The 26,193-nt window shown below is 42.0% G+C and overlaps 2 protein-coding genes across 2 annotated transcripts in view; both read left to right on the forward strand.

Moving 5' to 3' along the window:
• The window catches only part of cox10 (cytochrome c oxidase assembly factor heme A:farnesyltransferase COX10), a 32,611-nt gene extending 28,673 nt beyond the window's left edge, over nt 1-3,938 (forward strand). Inside the window, exons 6-7 of the mRNA XM_084937287.1 lie at nt 294-526; nt 2,883-3,938. Of these exons, the coding sequence (XP_084793413.1) occupies nt 294-526; nt 2,883-3,316 (667 nt within the window). The 3' untranslated portion in view covers nt 3,317-3,938. The remainder of the gene's footprint in view (nt 1-293; nt 527-2,882) is intronic.
• Nucleotides 3,939-7,606: 3,668 nt separating this feature from the next.
• hs3st3b1b (heparan sulfate (glucosamine) 3-O-sulfotransferase 3B1b) lies at nt 7,607-25,974 on the forward strand. Its single transcript, XM_084937288.1, has 2 exons — nt 7,607-8,474; nt 23,251-25,974. Exons 1-2 carry the CDS (start codon nt 7,894-7,896, stop codon nt 23,867-23,869), a joined length of 1,200 nt encoding a protein of 399 aa, XP_084793414.1. The 5' UTR covers nt 7,607-7,893; the 3' UTR covers nt 23,870-25,974.
• The last annotated feature ends 219 nt before the right edge of the window (nt 25,975-26,193 follow it).

Consider the following 26,193-nt stretch of genomic DNA (forward strand, 5'->3'; position numbering starts at 1 on the left):
TCTGGTGCGTGCACATGCTCTTCATCTTGCGGCGCTACTTTTATCCCTGACAAACTCTTATCAGATGAGTGTCCTCCACGCCTCCCGTTTTGAGACTCAGCCATGCTTGTCTGCTGGCCCCCACGGGTCTGCGTGTGTCTGTACTGAACATTTGAAGCTATTATTGTCTTATCTGGTGTCTGTTAGAAAGACTTAGGAAACATTATCAGCACACTGTTCCCATGCTTTCACCTGAGCTTTGTCTAGTCGATATAGCTGACTCCGTCTCTGTTTGTCTCCCTTCCTTATATCAGCCCCCTCCACGCAGTGTCCTTTGCTCTGGCCTGTGGAGTGCCAGGAGTCGCTCTGCTCACGCTGGCAGTAAACCCCTTGACAGGCTTCCTGGGCGCCCTCAACATCTTTCTCTACACCTGTTGCTACACACCGCTCAAGAGACTCAGCATCACCAACACGTGGGTGGGAGCAGTTGTGGGGGCGATACCTCCTGTGATGGGCTGGACTGCGGCCACAGGTTGTCTGGAGCCAGGTATGAATGTAGCATTGTACTGTTCTGAACTTCTTACATATTTACCCTTCTTAAATAACACCCATATTATCATTTTTAAGGTGCTGTAATTACAACCTTTCCCATAGGTGTTCAGTTGGGGTGAAATCTGGAGACTCTGAAGCCCAGAAAATATGATTCACATAGTTGTAATATTCAAAATTACACTGTTATGTCCCCGAATGAAGGGACGCGTTGCAAGCCTGGTAGAGACCACTCCTCTCTGCAGATATTTCATCACGTATTGATTTGTCGTCCGACATGCTCTAACAGCATAAGCGAGTCTTCTGATCCCGTCACTTAGTCGGGGTCAAAGGTTTGCATCTGTATTTTTGATACTAGTGTAGACATTTTGAAGTTAGTTGTAGGAAAACCTGCAGCTTGAATAGATTTATCAAACACACATGCCAAATATCTGCTGCACACACAGCTTTTCGATTTACTGCAGATCTCTGTTTTATATCATTGTAAATCAAATATGTTCTGGTTTTAGATAGTTGAACAGGATGGAACAAGTCATTTGAAAACATCTCAAGTATAATGCAAACCCCCCCCCATTATGGGACATTTGATATAACTAAATAATTAATCGAGGGATTATTAAAAGATTAATTGCAGGCTTACTGCACAATGAAACCCATACTGCCCCTCAGTATTACTGTCATAACGTCACTGTTCACTTTTCACTTGTGCCAAACTGTGATGCGATACAAACCCAGCATGTTATTCCAAACTAAAGGCGCGTGCTGTTTCGTGTCTTCAGCCAGTCTGTAGGAAAAAAGGCTGCATATACAGTACACAGACATGACAAGTTTTTTAGTCGTGACAAAATTATAGCTTCACTTACATCCATTTAAACCAGAATGCCCCAAAACAACAGATTTGAGCTTCTGAAATATACCTTTTTGCTAGTTTTCCTTCATAATACTAATAATATTACATGAACTACATAAATCTTGATGAAAATAATTATTTGTTGCAGTAGGTAATTTGATCATGTGGCTGTGCTCTTGTGCTAACTTATTTTAGTGTGAGACCGGGCCTGATTTTAAAGCACATAAAGTTCGATTTACATAATGCCCAGGGCCCCTGTAGCATTATTAGTGCTTTTGTTCGTGTGGAGTTTAAATGCAAAGTGTCAAATGAATTCGGTATTAAATGAAGATGTTGGAAAGATGGAACCCGAGCAGGTTATTCAGCGTGTTTGGTGACACATCAAGTGTTCGGTTATGGCATCTGTGTGAGATGTGGCGTTATGTTGCTGCTCTGTTGTCTTAGAAATGTTCGTCTTCACATTTGTCCTACTTAATGGGTTTTTTTCTGTTTTTTTTTACTTTTTTTGTGAAGTAATTCATCATGAAGTAATAAATAGGCCAGAGTTATTTAAGTGGTTACGTGACCTCTCAAAGTAAAGTGCACTCATTTCCGTTCATAGTCATACCAAAGGTGTGTTGCTCTCTTTTGTTACGGGACTTAACCTCATAGAGAGAATTTAGTAAAAATGTATTGTGCTGTGTTTTGTGCTGAGAAAGCACAAAGACCCACAGGTCTGTTTTTTATGGGTTTTTTAAATTTTTTTTTAAACATTTTTGCAGGATGTAAAATACAAGCCACTGCCGCTAAAACAAAGTCTTGTGGCGAGGGAATTAGATCAAGTATTTTCCCTTCCTGTCAGTTTGTGCGCTTCTTCTTCTGGTTTGACTCACTAATTACGACGAAATGGAATAATACTTATGAGAAAAGCTGCCTCTAAGCAGAAAAAGAAACCACTTATTTTACTTTTGTAAAATAACCTTTCGCTTTGTTTCTATTTTAGAATTAGGCCTAAATGTTTGTTTTCTTGTAAATGAGAATTGTATTTATTTATTTATATATTTTAAGCAAAAGCCGTTAAGAAATAATACAGTACTGGCTTGGACCCATTTTTGCTTTTAGCCATGACACCACCACCACCAGTCTAGCTGAAATAAGGGCGGATTTATGGTTTCATTCCAAATTGTGACCCAATCATCTAAATGTCACAACAGTAATTGGGACTCATCAGACCAGGCAACATTTTCCGGTCTTCTGATGTCCAGTTTTGATGAGCTCATTTGAACTGTAGTCCCAGTTTCCAGTTCTTAGCTGACAGGAGTAGCACCCGGTGTTTTGGAAGTACATGTAGGTGTACCTAATAAAGTGCATGGAAGTACTGTCTCTTATCGCTTTTTTAAGATTAAAAATATGTGGTTTTATTTTACACCTTGACCACAATTGAGTAATCTGAGTGTGAATTAAATAAGCACTGCATCAGTTAAACATTCATGTCTCTCTCTCACCCCCCAATCACTCCGTCTAGGTGCTTTGTTGCTGGGTGGTTTCCTGTACAGCTGGCAGTTTCCCCACTTCAACGCCCTCAGCTGGAACTTGAGGGAAGACTACTCCCGTGGTGGCTATCGAATGATGTCCGTCACCCACCCTGCCATGTGCAAGCGGGTGGCCCTACGGCACAGCCTCGGTCTGATCGGTCTGTCAACTTTAGCGCCCGTGCTGGATGTCACCACCTGGACCTTCCCCATCATCTCCTTACCCATCAACCTGTACATCAGCTGCCTGGCCTTCCGGTTCTACCACAAGGGAGACCGCAGCAGCGCCCGAAAGCTGTTCTTTTGCAGCCTCTGGCACCTGCCCATGCTGCTGCTGCTGGCACTCACTTGTAAAAAGTATAGCAGTAATCAGGAGGGCGCCGCTCTACCTCGGGCCTTTTTACCCCTCACATTTCCAGCCAGCTAATTTCATAGATAACCCATGACATCAAAGACAGCTGTGGGACCCTCATTTTAACCACAATACTCCTTTAGTGTCTTACTTCAGTTGGACGGGAATGTGATCGGTGCTGACTTCATATCAGGACATGAGCTGGAAGCGGTAGCTGAATTACAGAAAACACACTGAATTATTACATCAGGTTGTAATCATTTGAATGTGTGTGTACTGTATATATATATTCTGTATTTATTTATAACGGGGCCCACTAGTTGATCTCTCTTTTACATGACTGATGTTGACATACTGTAGAGTATAAATTCCAATGCATTGTACAAATGCAAAAATCAAATCATCAAACGAAATGTTTTATTTTCAGTCAGTGTGTATAAAAACAGGACGAATCAAAGTTTATCCGGCAGCTGCAGCATAGCAGTTATGTCGACTTTTGCTCGACTTTCACTTGATCCCTGATACTTGACGGTTAATAGGCCTTGTTGCGTTTTGCTTTTACACTGATGGGTCTCGATTCGTTAACACGATGCTTTAATTCCACATGGTTTGCCTGCACCAAAACAAAGGGAAGGCTTTCACCCCTGTAAGGAACAAGGGCAAATGCTCTCTGACAATAAATACGTCATGATCGTGATTCTGTCTTTTGTGTCATCATTTACTGTGTGTTAATAACTGTGCATGCAGTTGGTTTCTCTATACATATTTAAAGAACACACACGAACTGCTAGCACACCTCGTTAGGTGTTGCTGCCTGCATGATGTATGGATTTAGGTTTCAATTAAAGCCTTAGTGGGTATGCTCACTTTCAGAACAAATCGCCATCCCTCCAATGAGCTCCATTTAGCAGACCACCTCTGCACCTGTCAGTCAGCATGTGCTCCCCTTCCGCCTTTTACCCCTAGTTTTGGTATTTGGTTACATTTCCATCACCGCAGTCGGTGAAACAAGTGCCCCCTTCCTCTCGCTGCCATCCTCCTGCCATAAAAGGGGGCTGTAGGATTTAGCCGTGGCCGAGAGACCTGAAACGGCTCGACATCCTCGTAAAGCGCCTGACCGGATACAGAGTTTCATATCAGAGGGCTGAAGGAGAGCGATTGAGCCAGCTGCTACAGTTGGGGTGGGGTGAGGGGGCACACAACCTGTGTGGAGATTGAATGTCTTTACCAAACCTCACGGCTCAAAGTGATGGCCTGTTGTGGTTTACACGTGTTCTTATAGAGATCGAGTGGTGAACCTCGCCTTGTACCATCAGGCAAGATAGTTGAAGTCTTATTGCTTTTTGTGTTATTATGTCCAGCAGTTGCTCCGAGTGTAGAACAGTTTTTGAGTTTCTCTTTAGGTTTAAGGTAAAAGGAAAAGGAAAATGTGTTGTTTAAATCATAGTAATTACCACTGAAAATCTAGGGAAAGTTCATTCTCAGGAGGAAATGTATAGAAGCTATTTAAAATTGCAGAAAATTAAAATAAACCTACTAGCTGGATTTTAAAAGACTTCATCTCTTTAACTTTCTCCTTAACTTTCTGGAACTTTATTGGTTTTTTAACATTTTCTCAGCAAAATTATATATGTGCCCAACTTTTTTTCATTCATGTGTGTCACCTTAAATATAATTTCAAATATTTGATTGTATCCAATAATGTAAGTTCTGTAGGGTTTAATTGCTGTAGCTTTAATGGAGGGTGGTTTTAAGCAGACTTTATTGTGGTAAAACTTACAGTAGACATAAAAAAAAAGAAAAGACTGTTCAAAGCAGGAGAATTAAGATGTCTAAAGCGAAGCTAGAGCAGCTCTTTAAGTATTTGATTTCCAAGGACACCACAAGCTTCTGTTAGTAATAATACTTTACATAAAAGCTGACTCCTATATTACATAATAGAGTACATAAAAGCTGACTCCTATGTTACCGGGCATTTTAAACTTTAGATTTATCACATTTACTCAAATATAGAATGAAGAAAAACTTCAAAAAGGCTGTCTATTATTATTTTATAAGTCAACAATATTTTATGAGTACTCTTCTCCCTTATTTCACTCCTCTCCGTGCATAAAAACATGGAGGTCTCTCTTCTTCCCCATTGCTGATATCAACCATTAAATCATTCATGTGATTTGCCAGTTCAGCGCGAGTGGGAGCTTTCATGCCAGAGTCAACAAAGTGAAGAGCGAAATATGCATCTGTAAACAGGGGAGACTCCCTGAGCAGCAATCTGCAGTCCAGCCCGGTGCAGAAAGCTTTCATATCCAGACTGAGACTCGGATCAGAGGAGGAGGGAAACGCTGTACAACAGCTCGGATTCCAGGACTCTTCAAACCCAGCGCAGAAATCTCAGGATGAAGGATGACCTCTGGCCTCTGGCCTCTTTTCAAAGGTTGGTTGTTGCAAAACAGAATCCAAATAGCTGCATTATTCCTAAAGAAATATTTAGAGTGAAACTATACATCCAGCGCAGTAAAACTACATCCAAAAAGTCCCCGCAGGAATATGCTATTAGAGTAAAAAGTGACTCTGATGCCATGGGGAGAAAATATTCAGTAGGCTACGATAAACTCGCCGTGGAGCATCAACACAAGCAACAGGTCCTTTTACTGCAATGCCATATTTTTTTCCAAGAAAAGGAAAATGAGGAAAATTATGAGGAAAATTACTCATATTTATATATTTAAAAAATAGATCTGCTCTTAGAAATGCTCTGTTTGTGCGTGACGTTGCGGGCTCGGGATGATTATATTATCTTCTGTTCTTATTACAATTCAGGCCGTTGTTGCGACGTGGCTTTGACTCTTGCAGTCAAAACTTTAGGGGGGAAAATGAATCGTGCTTGTTCATGTGTAATAACACGCATGAAAAAGAAGGCTGCACAAATCATTAAAAAAAAACCCACAATAGTTTATCAGTGGGTTGGCTGTTTCATAAAAGGGGCTAAAATACCGCGAGGTTTAAATTACCGATCTGTTTTGAGTCATCTCCAATCGAAAAGCACTCGGTGTCCCTGTTCTCCTCTCTTTTTCTCTAAAATGAAAATTTAATGCATGTTTCCGATACTCGATGCGTTTTATTTTCTGAGTTTGCTGAGCTTTGGAAGTTCTCAGATAAAAAAAAAAATCATAATAAAAAATAAATAAATAAAATAAAAAGCATGCCTGGGTTTGGAAGATGGCTGAACTATGACCAAAAAACCTCTCCGAACAAACTATATTTTAAAAGTTTGCCTACATTAATGCGAGGGATCCTTTTTTTCAAGAATAAATTAATAAAGACACCTTCATGGCATACTTTCTTTAAAAGTAAAATAAATAAATAAACACACGAAAAAAGATTAATGAATGCAGATTAAAATCGTGATTTTCTGCTTCTCAAGCTTTTGTCAGAAGCAGGATATTAGAATAACAAAGCCCGGGAGAGCACTGCCTCCATCATGTTGGATTATCGAAGTATTGTTTCCTGCTTTGCATCGTTAATTAACGTGCTGAGTATTGAAAAAAATTGCAAAAGTAAGTTGGAGAACTATTATTGTACTATTATTACTATATTATTATAGTAATATTACTATTACTATTATTGTAATGCGCGAAAAAAATCCAATTAAGACACACGTTTAATACAAAGGAAATTAAAATACCTGGGAATTATAGGCTAACTATTATTATTATTATTATTATTAGTAGTAGTAGTATTTAGCATGTCATTGTTAATTTGACATGCCCCCCCCCCCCCCCCCCCCATCTTTATGGGGGGATAAATTGTAATTTTTGATAATATGTACAAAATGTCAACTAAATAATGAAGTAACGCTTCCTGTTTCCAGTTCTAACCGCCAGCACTGTGCCCTCCTCATTTCTTCGCATTCACTCACAGTCAGTGTCATTCAAATTATGTGGTTTGTGAACTGAGATTATTTTTGCACTGTTTATGTAGCCTATAGACATTTTTTCACCACCTTTTTTCATATTTCTGACAACATTAGCTTTGGAATTCGGAGTTGAAAAAAAAAACATTTTGAAAATAGATGGGGAAAAAACTGTGTGAACGATGAGTGAAACATTTAAAACTTCAGCTAATTGAACTCTTTGCCCGGTGTGAAAGTTTTCCAAACTCTCAGCAGAGTCCCGCACACACGCCTCATTTCCATACCCAGGATCCCACGGCCGGACTCGCCCATGCTCCCACCTGATTGGCCCGCTTGTATCAACCTAAGCCTTGCATATTTATCTCCCTCGCGGCTATTGGCCGTTGCCGCCGTCATTCTCGCGCGCGTCTCTGTATAAGGTCTCGCGCTCACCCAGGAGCCCGAGCAAACCTGAGATGAGGCTCGCGCGGGGCTGTGCTGCGCCTGTCGCAACTCAACACTTTCCCCAAATTTAAGCACCCTTGTGATTATCGTTTCCTCCATGCCTTCTCATTCCTGGATGCACCGATCCCTCCGCTTTTATTTAGGCTAGTTTATTTGTTTGTTTTATTTGTAGGCTTTATTTATTTTTAGTTTTTTTCATGAGCATGTGCTTAATTTTGCAAGGATTGCAAAGGTGCCACCGGGAGTGAGTTAGGCAATATGCGCCGCTGGGATATGGTTTTCAACCGAAAGGCTTATGGAATATAGCCTGATTTTCCACAACCTGTATGCCTTCTGGTCCAGCCCCGTGAAGAAGAAACTAATACTGCTCAGCATCATGTTTTTAATCTGGGTATACATGCTGTACTCATGCGTGGGCTACTGTTCCACCATGCCAAGTTTGGTCGTGGAGAGTTACCGGGGCAAGGAGACTGGTTCTGCGGTGGGCAAGAGGACAGAGAGCAGCAGGACGGACCTGGTGTCCAGACTGCTGGCCAAACCGCAGCCCTGGGAGGATATAGAGAGTGACTATGAGGAGCCGTCCATCAGGACCGCTGCGTCCAGAGACCTGCTCAATAACGAGCTGGACTCTGACAGAGCCGAAGACTGGGACGAGATGCACGGGGAGCACCAAAGAGCCCCGGAGCCCAGCGCCATGTCCAGCTTCTCCAACGGCTCCGGGAGCAAGAAGCTGCCGCAGGCGATCATCATCGGGGTGAAGAAAGGAGGGACCCGGGCTCTGCTGGAGTTTCTCCGGGTCCATCCTGACATCAGAGCCGTGGGAGCGGAGCCTCACTTCTTCGACCGCAACTATGACAACGGGATGGAGTGGTACAGGTAAAACTAATCACCGGGCGTTTGTTTATCTGGATGCAGGGCGAATACACTTTTCCGGGGGAAGAAACTGTACGAAAGAATTTGCAATGCAGTGCAGAACAGCGATGCTGAATTTATTTAGTAAGCCAGACAAACAAGGGTCGGAAAGGCTGTAGATTTTCTTTAAAGTGCGTCAGATTTAGAGGTTGCACACAATTTTTTGTAAGCTTGTTCATTTTTCAATCCAACAACATTTAAGCCATTTTTCTTTTTTAAACACAGCTTAATCTATTTACCCATAAATTGGTTTATATGTCACTCATTTGGAGCCCATCAAAGCACACCAAATTCTAACAATTATCCAGCAGGTTTTCAGTTTATTTCACAACTTAAACCTTTAAATAAACACACGGGTTGTTACCTCCGCTTTGTTCTGTATGTTTACGTCCTTTTGGATGTCGGCAGCACAGATTAGGCATTTTTAATTAACTGTTAATTTTGAGGATTAATGGCTTGCTTTTTTTTCCTTCCATCGCGTGCGTAATTTTGTTTTGAAAGAATCGAAGAATTGAAAGCGCATTATGTAGCCGGATAGAGATCACGGTGAGATTGGCGTGTTTCTGCGATGTGCAGTGATCTCTGTTGGACACAGTGCAATATTGCACCTCCACGGGGATGCGTACTCAGGCTTGTATGTCAGATTCAAACCTACTTTTCCAGTTTCTTTGATTGAGTCGTGTTATTTTACGACCAAGGAGAGGTTTTAATTAAATTATTTCTCATTTATTACGTTTGTACGGGGTACAGTCAGGTCCTGACCGACCTTTCTCTTTCGCTTATAGTGAGCAAATACGGACAAATTTCAGACTACTCAGCTACAACGCCTTATGAAAAGAGTCTTGAAGCGCAATTCAAGCAAATCTGACCAACCTCACTGTGTTAAGACCCAGTTTTAAAAAAAGGTAAAAATCAGTTGATTTGTTAGATCAGGTTTGGAAAATTAAAAAAATCTCAATATTATTACATGTTTGTCCCGTGGAATATTTTACCTAATAGTGTTTTTTGCTCTGAAAGGGGTTGAACTACTGTTATGTCAATGGGCTTAATGCAAGTAAATGGCATGTAAAAGACAATGAAAGGGTTCTTTATAGAACAAAAGCCATTTAACATCTTCAGAGGTCCAGTCTGAGATTATCCTGGTCACTTAAGTGTTAATATAAGGAGCTGAGGGACTATTGAGCTTAATGACCATACTTGGCAGGTCACAGCACAGACAGACTTAAAAATATATTCTAATACTAGTTTTACACATATTTTGTTTCGTTTTAGTTATATTTTACTTATCTTATTTTTATCAGTGCTCAGGTATTTTTTTAAGCTATTTTTAAAATGCAGGTAAAGTTCCAGCTGTTCATTTTGTTCATTTATTATCATTTACTAATTGATAAAATGACACCTACAGATACAATGTTATTGTTTACGTTATAATCACGCTTTCAAAAACATTTACCCAATGTGGTTAATTACCATCTTTATTTATTTATTTTTTGTATTTAAGTTTTGTATGAATATAAAAAAAAGCAAAGTTCATCAAAAGATTTTACACTTTAAATTATGATCACGTCTTTGTGATTTGTTTTTCATGTGCTCGCTTTGATAGAATCATTGATTTATTGCAGCCAGATTAACTGGTTTGGGAAGGCGGTTATTTAACTGACTTCCAGCGACTGCATGCCCAACTTTTCTTGTATGGGGAAATGTGGAAAAGTACAGTCAGCTTTTAGACCATGAAATTCAATACTTTTTCAAAACCATGTAAAGAAATCAGGACTCAAGGTTTTGTGATAGAATTTTATTATTTGTTGATTATTTTGCATTGGAAACACAAGCTATTCGACAGCACTGGAGCAGTGTACACTCCAAATAATTTTTATTTGTTTTATTTTTTTGTGATAAAGGTGTTTTATGCTTCAGAGGCACATCTAAACAGCGCTTATGTTAAACAAAAATCCATGAACTTTTTGTTCAAGTTCATTCAGATTGGTAACAGCAAAACCTGTTATGAAATACTTCTATTAAAGAACTGCAGTGAGGAGTGAACATTACAGTGAAACAGCTGGTGTAAGCAGTCCCTGCAGTAAAAAAAAGGGTTTCTTTTTCGAGGGTGAGGATGGACAGAGAAGGGAAATTATACTTAATTCATTGCTGATCCCCCTCACTGTCCCATTAGAATAAAATACTGGAGACGATTTGGCAATTTGGGAGGGGAATACTGACATTTTCCAGACAGAAGCAAAATTGTGTAGCATTGAAATATTTTCTGTGGGAATGTGATCAGAGATCATGGTCATTTATGGAGACAGTTATGTGTGTGTGTTTGTGTCTGAGTTGTGTAACGTACCTCTCATTGTTTGTTGATTTGCACAATCTCCCTGTCATGCACTATTGTAACTAGCTTGCACCATCCTCGCCTCCCCCAATGGGCACGCATTTAGCGTTGGAATTCCACCAAGTAAATGCAGCCGCAGAGAGAGATAGAGAGAGCAGAAAAGACTCGGGGAGGCAGCGGGAAGACAAGTTTCAAAATGAAAGGAGGTGGAGATAACAAGTCCTTTTGTGGATTTCTGATGTTCTTTGACAGTTTTTAGTTGTGCCAAAGACAAACACATGATTCATGCTTTTGACCGAGGGGTCCTTGTATCAGGAGGTACACATTTTCGCAGTGAGGTCATGCATGAACTAGCCCCGACGAACACACACGCACACACACACACAGAAAGAGTGACTCAGAATTAAGCAGGCCACTGTGACTGAATGTGAAGAGGAACATTGGTTCTTTATTTTCTATTTGCACCTGTTCCCTGGAGTAGTGTAAGCGAAACCGGTGTTATCTGATAATAATTTAAAAAAACATGTATGCTTCTCTATAGCACACACATTAATGGCATAATTGCAGTAAGGTAATTCATAAAATAAAAAACTAATAGCTCCCAAAGAATAAGCACAGGGAAAACAGTGCAAGTGCTTTTTTTTTTTAATTAACCACTTTCATTTTTGTGTGATTTTTCACAGACTGGTGTAGAACAAAGATATTTAGCAAGCAAATGTTTGTAACTGTGTTTCACTTGATGGAATAAAACAATCAGAGAGAAGTGACAGGAACGCTCATAAAAAATTGGAGCGATTTGGCTTTTTTGAGAGTTTATAGAAGTTTGTATTGAAGTTTTTAAGAAACTGTGAATAGCTTAAATCAGTTTTTCCCCCAGTTTGTATGAGCTTGTATGTCACCTTGGAACATGCTTTAACTCATGCACATTAGCTGAAGGCCTCTCTCCTTCCACACCGACTTTGTTTTCTTCAACTTGCAGTGTTTTATTTATTCCTAACTCTTGTTGACTACAGTCCTCATCCCGCCCTGTCAGTCTGTGGTGCATATTGCTCTCTTCATATCCCATTTAGCCGTATTTGCTATGAAGGGGCTTTGATATGTAATTACTGTGCTGTGGTTTTGCTGTCGTGTCGCGGGCTCTGGTCTTAGCTCACTGTCAGGCCCAGGCACTGTTGACGCTGTCGCTCCTCCCTCGGAGTGGCTTTAGCATTAAACAAGAAGCTGTACACATGTCGGGCAGGGTGCAGTAACATAGTTTACGGCCATATGGTGGTATGTGTCTTAGGTTTTCATATTGTGGTGTTAACTTGTGCTATTACTAAGCTCGTTTTAATTAGAACCTATCAGAGGCTGTCAGCTGTTTGTTCTCCGTATGAGAATTTTTAAAAAGGTTTTGCTTCTGGTTGTGAGTTTAAAGAAGTGGTGTGTCGAAGTAAAGTAATATAACAGTTGGATCGCACACTTCATGCGATTTGCAATCAAAGGTGATTCCAGTTCTGTAGAGATTGTTCTGTCTGAATGGGTGCCTTCCCTGAGCAGGATGTCTCGCTGGTCAACCTTTGTATCGAGTCTGTGATAAAACACCGTGGAGGTAAACAGACTTAAAAAGCAGTGTCAGTAAAAGCTACTTACAGCACCACAAAAGGACAAGTGGAGCATTGTTGAAAAGGGAACTTCCTTTAAAAAAATGAAAAGAAACCAAGTTCCTCTATCAGACTTAGGATGCTTGCGGAAGTCTGCACTGTTTGAAAGCCGTTATTTATCTCTACCCCCACTGCTAGTTCTTGAGGTGGAGTCAGACTGCATCTCTTGACCATGTCAGAGACGGTTCTGGATGGGTGCATGTCCTTTATCTGCTCGCCACAGGGGAGCTCCTATTTCCATGTAGGTGACCCATCCACTTTCTGTTGCCACTGACCTCACCCTCCTTTCTTCCTCTGAATGGCCAAAAGGGCCACCTGGTTCTATAGAGCATCATTTGACCAACAAAACATCGAGTGCTAATGTTTCCATACACGGGATGTTTTAAGGAAAGTCAGTGGGTACGTGGAAGTGTTGTTCATTCAATGCATACAGCGTTATTGTAATAGGCTCAGCTGTGAAACCACAAATAATCTTCAGTTGATGTCACAGAAGACTGAAACTGTCAGACATCATACACAAATGTCTCCATGGCCTGACTCCTCTGGGATAGCCAGTATTGATTGGTCAGGCTTGATTGGAGGTAATGTGTAGAGGTGGGTTAAGAGCCTTTGACTGAGGTCAGACCCACGTCTGCTTGCTGACAGGGTCTGTGTGTTGACCATCTGCAGAGCTACAGAAAGCTGCTGGAAGCTACAAGCCCCACAGGGGATCTTACAACGCTTCATAAACAATCGTACGACAGCAGAAAACCTACTGAGTTATGTACAGGAAGATTTTAAAAAACCCATTATTTTTAAACTGTGTTTGATAAAAATCAAGTACTGAAAGTTTAAGTGGCTCTCATTCAGATGGAGCTGCAGTAAAGACAATGCCAGATTCATGATTAGATACTTTGGCCCTCTGATTGTTTCCTGATTCCTGGAACTCCACAGTTCCTCTGGGAATGAGCGCCCGGCCAGCCAACCGTACAGCTGACAGCAGGTTCACATCCTCTGCTCAAATCCTCAATAGCAGTGGCCAACGTGAAAACAAGCAGTTTGAAACTGTGCCTCCGTGTTGGCTAAACTTCCACCTTCAGTTCCCATACGGGTGGATTATTCGTCAGTGGCACCCTGTTTCTCATCGGTGCCTCCCAGTTCTTCCCCCAAACATCATCCTCAAATCTCTTCCTTCTTTTCCAGTTTTCCAGCTGCGCACTTGTGTTGCTGATGTGCAAGAATGGTGTCACATGTCATTCTTGGTTTTTTCATTTCTGGGTGGGGCTCACTGCAGGCCTCGATGACCAGTTGTGACCCACTACCAGAGAAGGCTTTGGTCAGTGTAGAGGGGCGAGGGAAGCCCTCTCCTCTTTGCCTAAGCTGGCGTAGCCCGGTCAAGAATACAGAGTGACCTTGGGGGAGGTGGAGAAGCAGGGAAAAAAGGCAGCTTTTATCCCCAAATTACAACCGGTTAATAGTGAAAGGGGAGACCTGTGGAGAAGGGAGTGGCAGCGCTGTGCCGTGGTGGTTTGCATCCCCCATCCTTCTCCTGTTGGTGTGCAGAGAACACTAGCCACACCAGTGAAGACAATATAGCTGCAACAGACAGCAACCTCCTGCTGAATCAGAGGATAAAAGAGGAGGCTGACAGGAAGTTGCTGTCAACATTCGACTCAAATGGATGATGCAAAGAATAAGAAGACAAAGCCATTCAAACAAACACAAATAAACCCACACAAACACATTTTTAAAAGACACATTTTGTGGCATTGGGTTTTTTTGCAGTTCTGTATAAAAGGAAGGTTGGATTGGGGGCTATGTTGGAGTGACTTAAGCATTGCAGTGCATGCAGTAACATCTGTGTAAGTCAGGACTGGCGCTGCTTTGTTAGATGTCAAACTCCTCTGGTTACACAATGCCAGCGTGCTATGCAAAATCACACACCGGGGCGGCATTACACTGGCTTGTGTCAGTGTAAATAAACAATGGCATCATAAAAAGAGGCTTGAATGGCATTGAGGTAAAATCTCTCTGTTTGTAATACCAGAGTAATTCAAGCCCACCAACAATAAAATGCAAAGAATTCAAATGAAGTGGTCTTGGAGCAAGGAGAAAGGAAGCTTATGATGGAGAAAGCGGTATACAAACCCTCCCTCTGTGCTACGTGTGAATTAGACCCTTTTTAACGAGGTGATAATTTGGATGTTGTTTTACATGTCAGAACAGAACCAGACATCCTCCCTCCAGAGTTAATGGTCAGTCATTGCTGCTAAATAAACACTTTCTGGCACATTAAAAAGGTTCCCCTGGAGGCTGCTGGAGACAGACACCCGTATACCATTTTGTTAATTATTTACTGTTACTCTTCTAAAGGTAGGTTAATCAGGTGAGTCTTATGTCCTTTCCAAAGGAAAGGAAAAGTAATTTAGGAGTGGGAGGAACGGAAAAAAACTGATGACGGTAGACCTTTACAGCTTCACTTGTCCCAGGTATTAAGTCCCAGAGGTAGCCATTAGGGTGTTGGAGAGCGAGCCTGCCTGTGGGAGAAAGGAGGACACGCTTTCTCTCTTACACTCACACACACATACATACAACACACACAGAAAGAGAACGCAAGGAAGGTCTCCCGAGGTTTCCATTAGCCTGGCAGTAAAAGAGCAGAGCTCATTAGAAACCTCGAGCTGTCTCCCTCCACCTTGGCTGCTCGACACTAGTCACTCTCTCCATTTAGATGTACTCCCAGTGCTGTTGAGCTCTCTCGTAAGAGCTGTAAGAACACTTCAGCTCACCTCTAAGACAATCTGGCCAAACTCTACTCAATGCCAATTATTTTTCCACCACGTGCAGTTTTTCTCTTCCTTGTTTAACTGATCTAAAGCTGAAAACTGCACTCAGTTACTTTGGAAGCAAAAACTACTCCTCCATTATCTGTAAGTTATATTAATATTACTGTAGCGGTTATGTGCTAATTTAACACCAAAACACCCCAACAGGAAGCCAGATATTAAGATCTTAGTGAAGTTTATTTATGAAAGGTGGACTAAATTTTATTTGCTGAAAAAAAGATGAAAAGCCTCATGATTTCGATCTTTGTGTGAAGAGTGCCATCGAAATAAGACTAAAGATAGTTTCCAAATCGGAAAATTTAGAGCATTCTGTGTTTTGGCATTTCTGTTAAATTATGGATGTGCGCTGGCATTTGGAAGCCAGAAATACATCAAAGTGAGCTTATCACGAATGTGTTTAATCGCAACATTCTTTTTTTCCTCCTAAATACTGCAAAATTATTAATTGCATTGCTATTTTTAGACCCTGGCAGCACTGGAAGCACTCACAGAATTCAGGAAGGTGACTTGACATGTAACATGTTTATTTACTAAAACCACGGTATTTCTCTAACCCTAGCAAAGCATAAAACATAACCACCAGTTGGAATCTGGATGGAAACCCTGCTCTTCTTTGTATTGAGAGCTCTGTTTGCCCACCTCCTTAGCAAAAAATGCCTCTGAATGGAACTTATAGCAAACAATGCAGCAAAACATAACTTAGTTCTATAATGCTGAAGACAGAGTTATTGCTTGGAGATGTTATTGTATATTTATATATAAAAAAATCTATGCTTCAGACCAAGGAAAAGAGAGAGATTAAAGTATAAAAACTGCTTCTGCCACTGTTTCCATCTCGGAAAGGAGTAGGTTAATTGTCATGCTATCCCTACTCAGTATAGCTAATTATATGTTTGCTTGGGAGGCAGGCTGTCTTTAGGAATTTGTAAACCATTAACCTGCAGCAACAGCTGCAGTGTGAGTAATAGAAGCAAAATGATAGAGCCCAAACACACGCAGAGATGGTTTTGGGCTCGGTGAGTGACATACAGTAGAGAGGAAATCCCCTTTTTCTTGCACACATGCTTTGTAGTTCACCTGTCTTCAAAAAGGTGTGCAGGCAGTTACGGATGACAGCCAATTCAAACAGGATGCAAAGTAGCTTGCTCGCTCCCTCTGTCTCTCTGTGTGTGACTGAGTGTGCGCCTAGGGAGTGGGGGTGGTGGCATGTAAGTTCTTCTTGAGTCTGTTTCATCTTTTATTCATCTCTGCTGTAGCTAGATCAAGGAGTCATGTGCCTCTTGGTGCATGTCAAGCGTCAGGAAAGCAGTCAGAATGGCTGATTCTGACTGCACACCCACACATCAACACCCAGATATGCTTAGACACACACAGAGTACGCAAACACTTGCTCCTATACACAAACCGAGTCTTCACCTGCAGCTCCCCGTTGTTGTTTGCCCCGTTGTTTTTTCTTTTATGGTTCACTGGTTTATTTCATCCCAGCTGTCATCCAGTCGCACCCTGATACTGATGGAGTGGTGGAATGCGTGGCTAGCTCCGGGGTAACACCTTCAGCAAACATCCCAAGCAAACACATTGATTAAAGAGGATTACTAGTGCTAAACAAATTTTGGCTAGTATCACAAAGTGGAGGCTTTCACAGCGTGTCCGTCTGATGGCTGACGCACACACAGCGAGTAGCTTGATCGCTGTGGCGGTGTCAGGTGAATCATCTTGTATCACATGTCAAACAAAGTGATGAGATGTAGTCTTAAGTGATGCTCAGATGATGGGATCTTTCACTTCTTTAAAGTTGGCCAATTAAAGCTTTTTACTTTTTTTCTTCTTGGCCGATGCTTTTAAAAGCCTGAAGGAGGAAAAATAGGACAGCACTTGTGAAGAGTTGCACATTCAAAGCGGGAGGAGTTACTGCTACTTTCTTCTCTCCGCCATGCCTTTCACCAACTCCTCTGTTTTATTTATGCCACATGGTGGGCTCCCTCGCTTCGCTGCAGGGTTATTAACACTCAGTAATTCTAGGCAGCCGCCTATGGCCACAGGCCGGTGTGGTTCCAGGCCTGAATAATCCCTGCGGCTCCACACATTCCAGCGTTGTTTTCCGAAGGTGCCAGATAGCAACAAATGCACTTGAAAACAGATTTTCCGAATAGGAAAACTTATAGTTAGTTTTAAAATTGAATAATTTGTGCTTGTCACGCCTCTGCAGCGCTACCCATCATAAGGTAACCACGACAGCATCAGAGAAGAATGTCTCAACCTCACTTAAGTATTTTCAGGACATTACAGAGGGGGGTAAACATGAAGCCCATGGCATTATATGTGGTGGTTTGTTCTCTATTTATTTATTCTGCTTTACTTGTGTCTGATGTTGCCTCCAAAACCAGGCTGGGTATGAGCCCAAACCAGTGTGCATGGTCTGCAAACCTCAAGGCCTGACTCCCCTTCTTCCCCACTTTCTGTCTTTCCCTCTCTTGTCGATTCACATTGTCTCTGTCATTCACGCTCCCACTCCTACACACTGTTTTACACACACATTCCTTCTGTAAGAGGCGCTAAAATGAAGAGGGAAAAAAAAGCTCCACATCAGTGAAGTGCAACTCCCTGACTTCAGCTTAAAATGATGGATGGACGGGTTGTGACGGTTGGGTTAACTGTTTTGTTTACTTGGAGGGTCAGGATATTCCCAGGCTGCTTTGACATAGCGCAATGTCTTGATGGAGTTCAGGGCCTAGGAGTTACATTTATCAACCAAATCAGGACTTCAAGCCCAGAATTTCTGTGTCAAAGTGTCACAGAGCTCTGACCAGTTTGTCCTCTGCAATCTGTGCTGCCCTGAGAAAGATTAAAATGCTAGCGCCTTAATTACACCCTGACCTTTTAGACCCGGCTGTGGAATCTTTGGCTATTTCCTTTTTGTCCTTCCTTCTGTTCTTGATAAGACATTGTTAGCAGAAATGCTGTGATAAATGTTCTAGGTATGACCTTGAGTCAAGACCATGGGTACTATTGTTGGTGAGACGGTGGGACTTTCTAAACAGAATCGCTTTTTAGTAGAGGAACAGAGATAGGGGTGCACAGTGGTCTGCAGTAACTCCATTAATACTGACAGGCACTCTTGACAACAGCATTCCCAGCAATTCGGAGGAGGAATTTTGCTTTCAAGCAGCACTCCTCCTTTTAGCTGCAAGATATGCCCCATCCCATGCAGGGTCCTGCTCTCAAGGTCTGAGTGTGTGATACTAGGCTAGCCTGCATTATTAATCCCTTTAGCAGACAGAAGATTTGGAGGGGCTTCCACTCAGCCACCTTCTCTTTACAGTGAAACCATTATGCACTGAAGCCAGGCTGTTAATTTGAGGCTGTAGCATGACTTTGGCGTGTGTGAAATGTACATGCACATATGGAGACTTACTCAATAGTATGGCCAAAGGAATGTATATTTTTTGGAGTTCCCAAAGATATATCACCTTTAAACTGTAAGATAAAGATGCACACAGACACCTTTCAGCCTATTCTCCTGCAAGATCTCATCTTTAAGCAGGGGTGTCTGGCTCTTCTCAGCCAGGAAATGAGCTGTCAAAAAGCTCTAAGTGACCACATACTAATGCCTGGACTCCTCTTCGAGTGCTTGAAAGAGAGACCAGATGAAGCTTCTGCGACTCCATTCAGAGCAGTCCTCCCTCTCTGCATTGGAGTGGCCATAAACCATTTTCTTTATTCTTTTAATTTACAGCCAAAGCCATGCTCTGTGGTAAATATAATGTCAGACTCCAGGCACGGTGGAGCGTATTTCAAAATGTCTGGCTTCTGTATGTACTTAAATGCTACTTTGAAAATATTCCGTGAACCAGCAGAGCCGTGCATGCTTGCCTCCCTAAGTAGCATCTGTAGTGCGCGTGTCGTGTGAACATGTTGCTTACTGCTGTTTCATAGCATGCAGGCTACTATGAACAAAACCCTCATCCATGAATTCTTTCATATGCGTTCGTGATGCACATGAAATGTCCTGCATTTCCAAATCAGGCTCAAATGCTTGTTGTCTCCAGGGTTGAAAAGATGGAAGTAGGAACACTTTGGACTGTGAACGAACAAATGGCTTTCGAGATCCTTATCATCAAGTAAGGAATAAAGATGTGTCTTTGTATTTCCTGAAAATGCTTGTACGTTCAGCGCATTGGTTCATGAGAGGGTCTCGGAAGGAGGCCCTTGGAAAAGAAAGGGAGCCTTTCAGTACCTCTTCCCTCATTTCCTCCCTCTCCTGCTTTATACTCGTGAAGTGTCACTTTGCTATCGGACTTCAAGGCCTGATTGCCAAGGGTCGAGTGAACCTTCTTAGATCACTGGAAAAGAGACCGGAGTGAATGTAAAGAAAACTCAGCACAAAGTTAAGTGCTTGATTCCTCTGAAGTGCCCGATTTGTTTGATTTTCTTACACTGGTGTATTCTGACAGGTTAATTGAGCCTGTACATAAACATGCTTAGAGCACTGTACAGTGTATACTGTTGTATACTGTTGTTGTGGGTGTTGTTACCTCCCATGGGACGGTAATACTCACTCCAGGGTATTCAAGCCATAGAAATCAGAGTGCATTAGCTTTAAATGCCCACGCGAGTAAAGCCACACCCTCCCTTTTTATGGTCGATACAGAATGCCCTCCGATTTGTCTGTATTCAAATAAACAAACCCTAATTTGAGATTCAAATGCTTTCAACATCCAGACATGTGAGATAATTGAAAACCTTTTGTATCAAATATAAAATCGACAGACGCACGCCAAATAGCTTTTTTCCTTTTGTCTATGAGCAAACCAGTCATTTTGTCAGGGATGCTGTGACACAGACAGCTCAGTGGCAGCCCGTTATCATTGAATCAAATGTGACAGGAGGGAGGCAGAAACATCAGATCGAAATAACCCTCATTCTGAGCTCCGATGGGATGAGGGCTCTTTAAAACGCAGGCCAAAGGGCCGCTCCGCTGGCCCTTCTTTGATGCTGTCATGTGACAGCGGCTTCTGCTTTCTGTCTTATCACTGTTTTTAGCTTACCTGTCAACTTGGAATTATTCTTAATGGAAAACGATGTCCACACACACACACACACACACACACACACACACACACACACACACACACACACACACACACACACATAAGTATATATGTATATAACAATTTCAAAAGTGCCACCAAGCAAAGAATTCTTTGTGATATACTATATGAGGTCCAATAAGTTATTTTGAGTGTTATTGTTTCCTATAAAAGACAAGAGTTGCTGTTATCTAAAGGGGACAGGGTGATGTTTGCAGGGCAATTTTGGCACACGTTTCACTTAAGAGCTCTCCAAACAGCTTCTCTTGAGGTTGAGAAGGATGGCGAAGTGCTCCACTCAGGCCCCAGTAAGCACCCACCCTCTGCAGTAAGCACTGTCTGCCCCCTCTCTACCCTGCCCCCATCCCCGCCCCTGTGCCCTGACCACTGCCCTGCTCACCCCTCCGCTCAGGGACAAAGGCTCACTTTCAAAGAAAAGGAGGAAAAAAGAGGAGCCTGGTGTCACAGAATTGCCTGTTTGCTGACGGAATCTTTAAAAGCAGCACCTCATAAATCAAAAGAGAGCATAATAGGCATTGTTTTTCCAAGAGCTACTTGTCCCACTTAAATTCCCCTCCTTTTCTCTCTTTTCTCCTTTCCTGCCTTTTCCCCCCTGGCTTCTTTGGCAGAGAGAGTGGGCAAAGTGTGAGGTGGAGATTTTTTATTAGGGGGGCCCTCTTCTTGTGGATTTGGCGCCTTTTAGGGGTTTCCTCGCCACTTTCTGACCATCCCCTAGTTTTATGCTCCTTCAACCCCCAACACTTGATTTTTTTTAGGATTCCCTGAGCTTGGATCAGCATAATCTATCACTATGCACATTGTAACTCAGGCCTCCTCCCTATCTCCATGCCACATTGTCGTGTTGAAATCGGATTAGCTCGGGAGCCATTTGCCTCTTCTGTTTGGCTCTGAACTCTTTTTGTATGTTAGCACAAGGAATGACAAAAAGCTTGCAGGCAGTATCACCATTGTGCATCGAGAGAATGAAGAATGGCATGCAGTTTGACTCAAGCATGTTTGGTTTATACTCCTTGAGGAGATTCAAGAGGTGCTTTTCAAAAACGTAGCGTGTGCTCATGTGCTGTTTGCATTTATACATCCAGAAATGGCTTGCTGGCGTGCACGTTCTGATTTCAACAGGCTATTAATGTTTGGAAATAAGCTCGCTTTTCCCTCTCGTTTGCTCCGTTCACTCGACTGATGTGTCAGTAATCAAGATGATATCATCATAATTAGATCACAAGCACTGCATTAAGATTACACAAATGCCAACAACATTTCCATGAGACATTTTAGTGATTACCCAACATTACCCTGGGTATTTTTTTCCCCCTCCCCACTTTTCAACCTCGTGTGCACTGATATGTGCATTGACGACAGAGAGCTGATGTTACATGAATTAACCACGAGCTAAATGGACATGAACTAGATTCCAGCCTTTAGAGTATATTCCTGAGGAGCAGACGGAGGTCCGGGAACGAATCAAGCATTATAAATATCTAAATGTACAGAATGTCTTCAGCCTTTGTCACCTGTAAACATATTGTGTAGGATTACAAAGTGTTTGAATGGGATCTGCTACCATAGTACTGTCTACACAATGGGCTATTAGTGTTCTGGCCTTAACAACAAAGGCGAGCTTCAGTCTACAACAGCCTAACAGGAACCTTATCTGTGAGAGTGTTTTCCCTGATAGATCAATGCCCTCAGTTATCTCTCCCTTCCTTTGAATGATTTCAACTGCTTTTTCTTCATTCTTTGTTGGGATGTTTTATGTCTTGAATTTCAGCTGATTTTGTGTGTGTGTAACAGTCCTTTGAATCCTTTCCATCCAGCAAAAAACAGAAACATATTTGATCTCATGTACATTACACAGGCTACTTTTTCTCCCGGTCTGGGGGCCAAACAGGGAAAAGCGATCCACATCCCAATGTCAGTCAAACCGCTCTTATCGCCTCCACCATAATCTAGACTCCGAGTTTGGCCACTAGTTCTGAAATCCGATGTGGAGAGAGCGGAGTGCGTTCACTTTTCCTTCAAAACCAGTTGTTCCCATGTACCTCTTGATTATATGTCTGCATGTAACATATATGTTTAAAGCCCATTTGCCAGTTTTCGCACAAAACCAAAGCCATTCTTGTCAAAAAAAAACCTTTCTGAAACAAGCATCATCATCTTTCAGTGGTGCTGCATTTACTGGGGGTCCAGTAGGGTGGTAGAGAACCGTGGCCATCTATACCTGAATCAGCAAGGCAAATTTTTTTGTGCCTGTTTGCTCCATTGGGCATATCAAGGGATTTTGATTAAATGTGACCACTTTGAAACATTATATCCAGCAGTGAGGTTTGGGGAAAGGCAACTCTGGGAAGACACATCAGATAATGGAATCTGCACATGCTGTGAGTTAATTTGGAAAGAAAATACACTGTAAGGCTCATCAGAATTATTCACAATGAAATGAAATGAAATCTTGCCCCATCTAGGTGATCTGGGTGTTGCATTTGTCTTCTCAACCATGCAAGTCTGTGCAAGGCTTAGAAAACCTAATATGGTTAACGAGAGGATTGGTCACGTTTAGAAATTCCTCTAGTTGTTTGATTCTGGAGTAAATAAAGGTTTTCTGTTTTTTCTCAGAAGTGAGATATCTCATGAGTGAGCGAGCTTGTTGATGTTGGAGAGCTGCCTGCACTAATAGGTTTTCAAGCCCTATAATAAGGCTTTACAGGCTTAGTGAGTCATTGATTGCAGAGCACAGTACACTCCATCAACTTGATTACATTATGCAAGAACTTACTGCATCTTACCCTTCTTCTAACCTTCTTTTTGGGCCTGCTTTCTTTTTTTCTGCAGGGAGCTGATGCCCAAGACCCTGGAGGGCCAAATCACAATGGAGAAAACTCCCAGCTACTTTGTGACCAGGGAAGCTCCTGCCCGAATCTCCGCCATGTCCCGGAACACCAAGCTGATCGTCGTAGTGAGGGATCCTGTCACTAGAGCTATCTCCGACTACACACAGACACTGTCTAAGAAGCCTGACATTCCCTCGTTTGAGAGCCTCACCTTTAAAAACAGGACTACAGGGCTCATTGACACGTCATGGAGCGCCATCCAGATTGGCATCTACGCCAAGCACCTGGACAACTGGCTGCAGTACTTCCCCATGGAGCAGATCCTGTTTGTGAGCGGCGAGCGTTTGATCAGCGACCCAGCTGGAGAGCTGGGCCGTGTGCAAGACTTTCTCGGGCTCAAGAGGATCATCACAGACAAACATTTTTATTTCAACCAGACCAAGGGATTCCCGTGCCTGAAGAAAGCAGAAGGCAGCAGCAAGCCCCACTGCCTTGGAAAAACCAAAGGGCGAACCCATCCAAACATTGACCCTGAGGTGGTGCAGAGACTACGAGACTTCTACAGGCCCTTCAACATGAAGTTCTACCAGATGACAGGACATAACTTTGGCTGGGATTGATGTGAAAATGACTTTTTTTTTTTTTAATTTTTTGAGAAGTTGTCTTTTTTCCTCTGTAATTCAAAGGCAAGATGTGGAGATATTGTTATATATATGTAAAATGTACAGAAAATCTATTTTATAATAATTTATTTTTATTTCTAAGCAATTAATTCACTAAGCTGCCTAACCATATTTGTACATAACATCTGACCCACGTGTTGTTTTTAACATTCCTCGTTTTTATTTTGAATTCTCATGCTCCTCCCTTGTGGTCCTGTAAACTCAGTGGATTTACTGGTGCTTCATAATGCAGATAATCAGCGAAGATTGAAGCAGAAACTAGGGCGGAAAGTGTAGAGGCACCATATTACGGGTACAGAGTGCTCACAGAGAAGTGGAGAATCTTCATGTATACTTACATCACACACTTTACCTTCATCCTCTTCATACCCTTTCTGAAAGCGATTCTTTTTTTAAGGTGTTTCACATCCTTCTAGGTTTTTCATGGTGCAATTTTCCTGCTCTGTCATTGACCCTAAGCAGCACATCTCTTGTCCCATTCCACTCAATAACAGGTAGATCAATAGACCTAATTGATACTCATTGTGTCACTCATGCTTAAAGTATACAGCTGCCCTTTCATTCTCAGTGCTCCTGCTGCCTGCTCTAATGAATGGCCCATCCATCAAATGTTAAATCCTATCCCGGACCACATAAGGGCCCATGTTAACGTTATGCTAATCAAGTAAAGGTAACTGGCAGATCGATCGAGCCTCTGCTCTCTGACTCCGCATTTGAAGTAGTGTTGGCTGGTAGCCAGGCTTTTGCCCTATCTACTCAGTTCAAAGGTCACACAAAGTCTCAATCAAATTTCCTTGAGAGGCATTTGATTTGTTGAGGAAAAGAGGAGTTGGTGCACAGCGGGTCACAGGGACAGCGTGTCCTATTTGCTTTTCTTCTTCTTTGCGTGAGGTAGCAGAGGCATATCTGCCAGAAATCGAGCATAAAGATAGAAAAGATGACAGAGAGACGACGGCAAGGTTTCGCCTCACTGAAATGGCACTTCTTCAAACAGAAGTCCACCAGGCCCCATCTTAGATCCCAGACTAAACAGATCAAAGGAACAGGAAAGGTTTTTGTGAAGCACTCATAGCACAGCAAGAATTGCCTCAGGCAGGGTTTCGGTGTCTAACCTCTTGTGTCATCAGAAAACCTCATGTGCCATCATCCATGGCCGTTATACTTTATGCCTTATTCACTCTTCTCAAGTCTCATCTCTTCAATCTTAACACTCGTTGCCAAAAAAAACTTCATGTCGATATCATGTTTCACACGGCTTAGTCGCGATCTGCTTTTGTCCCCGGCATTGCTTCTTAGTTTTTGTCTTTCTACTTGAATTCTTGATATGCAAGAGTGAGAAAATGTGTGGTGATCATCTTTGAAGTGATGTCTTTGCAGCGGATGGTGCACCATCATAAGGGCACGGGGCTGCTTTCAAGCTATGCTACGCTATGCTGTGCTATACTAAGCTATGCATGCTCGGTGTGGCATCAGTTATGAAAATGCAGGCATGATGGAAATGAATTATTAGCGCCCAGAGAAGGGTTTTAATGCATTTATGCAGAGCTCAGACTGAATGTAGACAACCTATCCACACAAGAAAACTCATTCAAGTCAGACTGCCATTTAGTGAAAAGTCAAATCTGATTGTCCTTATTAAAATAAGAAAATGTTGTGCCTCTTCAACTGTTGGATCCAACACAGTTAGCCTGCTTGCGTTAAAACAGGCAACCACTTATTCTGCTATTTCTCTTATTTTCCATTTGAAACCAGCTACCTGGTTTCACCTCAAACCAATGGTTGCTAGCAGGGGTGATTGAGGCTTGCTTTTATTCTGCCTGAGCGATGGTACTCCTAGTGAGAACGTGTTTGAAGAAAGCCTTCATCGCCTCTTCTCTCCTTAGTGCAATGTTTGATTATTAAAAGCATTTATGGTGACCTCTTTCAGCAAGCTGTCACGTTGTTGAAGAAAAGTCGGACATTTTCCCGTAAGCTGATGGGAGTACTGCATTTGACTTCTGTTCATTTTTACTGAGGGGATATCTGAAAAAAAAAAAAAGAAACAAGAAAAAAATAAATAAAACCCTTGCACCCATGGGTTTACTCCCATGTTGCTGCATCTGTTATGGTTGAGTTTTATTCAGCCTGTTTTCAGATCTAAAAATGTTAGAAATGTTTGTCTTATCCACATATTATATGTATTTAGTCTAGCAGATCTGTATGTACAAAAATGAAAAAGACATGTAAATCAAGTATTTTGTGGTATGTACATCAAAGGAATT

The sequence above is a fragment of the Perissodus microlepis genome, chromosome 8, assembly GCF_051167445.1.
Source record: "Perissodus microlepis isolate ML-2025 ecotype Zambia chromosome 8, ASM5116744v1, whole genome shotgun sequence".
Classification (NCBI taxonomy): domain Eukaryota; kingdom Metazoa; phylum Chordata; class Actinopteri; order Cichliformes; family Cichlidae; genus Perissodus; species Perissodus microlepis.